Source organism: Acyrthosiphon pisum, unplaced genomic scaffold (assembly GCF_005508785.2).
Source record: "Acyrthosiphon pisum isolate AL4f unplaced genomic scaffold, pea_aphid_22Mar2018_4r6ur Scaffold_330;HRSCAF=751, whole genome shotgun sequence".
Classification (NCBI taxonomy): domain Eukaryota; kingdom Metazoa; phylum Arthropoda; class Insecta; order Hemiptera; family Aphididae; genus Acyrthosiphon; species Acyrthosiphon pisum.
Window position 1 is genome coordinate 6,739 of NW_021772724.1, and position 1,149 is coordinate 7,887.

General features: G+C 24.7%; 1 protein-coding gene across 1 annotated transcript; it reads right to left on the minus strand.

Moving 5' to 3' along the window:
* Positions 1-85: 85 nt before the first annotated feature.
* Positions 86-1,141, minus strand: LOC100575441. The gene is made up of 2 exons (XM_003248266.4): positions 616-1,141; positions 86-504 (listed from the first exon to the last, which is right to left on the minus strand). The coding sequence occupies exons 1-2, from the start codon at positions 695-697 to the stop codon at positions 146-148; spliced, it is 441 nt and encodes a 146-aa protein (XP_003248314.1). The 5' UTR covers positions 698-1,141; the 3' UTR covers positions 86-145.
* Positions 1,142-1,149: the final 8 nt, after the last annotated feature.

Genomic DNA, 1,149 nt, shown 5'->3' on the forward strand with positions numbered 1-1,149 from the left:
GCTAAAATCTGTACAAATTAGTAAAGAAACATAACATAAATATTTAATATTATAATCAATGTGATAAATTTGATTTAATATAAAACACAATTAAACAAAATAAAACTAATGATATTTTATAGGTATAGTTTATAAATTGTAATATTTAATATTTTGACAACAGCTTAGACATTAACGGAGATGAACTCTTTACTATTTCAAGTATGTCTTCAAATTCAATTTCATCTAAAATTTCTCTTTCAACTGTCATTAGGAGAAATGCTTCCAAGTGTTCATTTCCAAGAGAAGAACGTAAACGATTTTTAATTATTTTCAATTTACTGAAAACACGTTCGCAATTTACTTGACTCACAGATAGAGTTAATACAAATTCGATGGCAGTAAAAAGATTAGCGTATAAAGGAGAGTGCATATTGAGTGAATAAATTAGTTTGTGAACACACAAGAGACAAGAATCGCGATTATGTCCATTATTATTATTTTTTCCAATAGCCTTGTCACATCCTAAAAAAAAAATTAATTATTAAGTTTTTAGTTATATTTGTTTATAATATACTTAGGACTTAGGTTATAGCTTTTTAAGTTATAACCTACCTAAATTGTTTTTTATTTTACCTGTCCTGATATCCGTGTTGAGTTCATATAAATTATCATTATTCTCATCATCTTCTTCATGGCTACTGTTAAAATGAACCATAAATAATGACAAACAAATAAGTAGGTAACACAATGTTTCTACTCATAGCTAAAGTAAGTAATAACTATTGTCTATATTTTATGATTAAAAAATATACTGTATTATAATGGAGTTACTAAAATTATCAAAAAAAGAATAAAGCATTGCAATAGTCCACAAGATAATTTAAGTATAAAGTATTACAGTACTAACTTACCTGGCTTACCAACTTTTAAAGGTTTAAAGATTTTCCAAAATCTTTTAGAAAAAAAGAAACAACTAAAATTGGTTATTAATTGTATGAAAAAATATACAACTTACATAAATAACAAATTAGATGGCTTAATTATTTTTACTTACAACATTTTCAGATGTGGTCTCAGAGTCACTTACAATAATTGTCTCCGTTTTATTCACCTAAATAGTAAATACCGATTTATTTAAACATTAATTAAATCCTAATAATTGAAGTA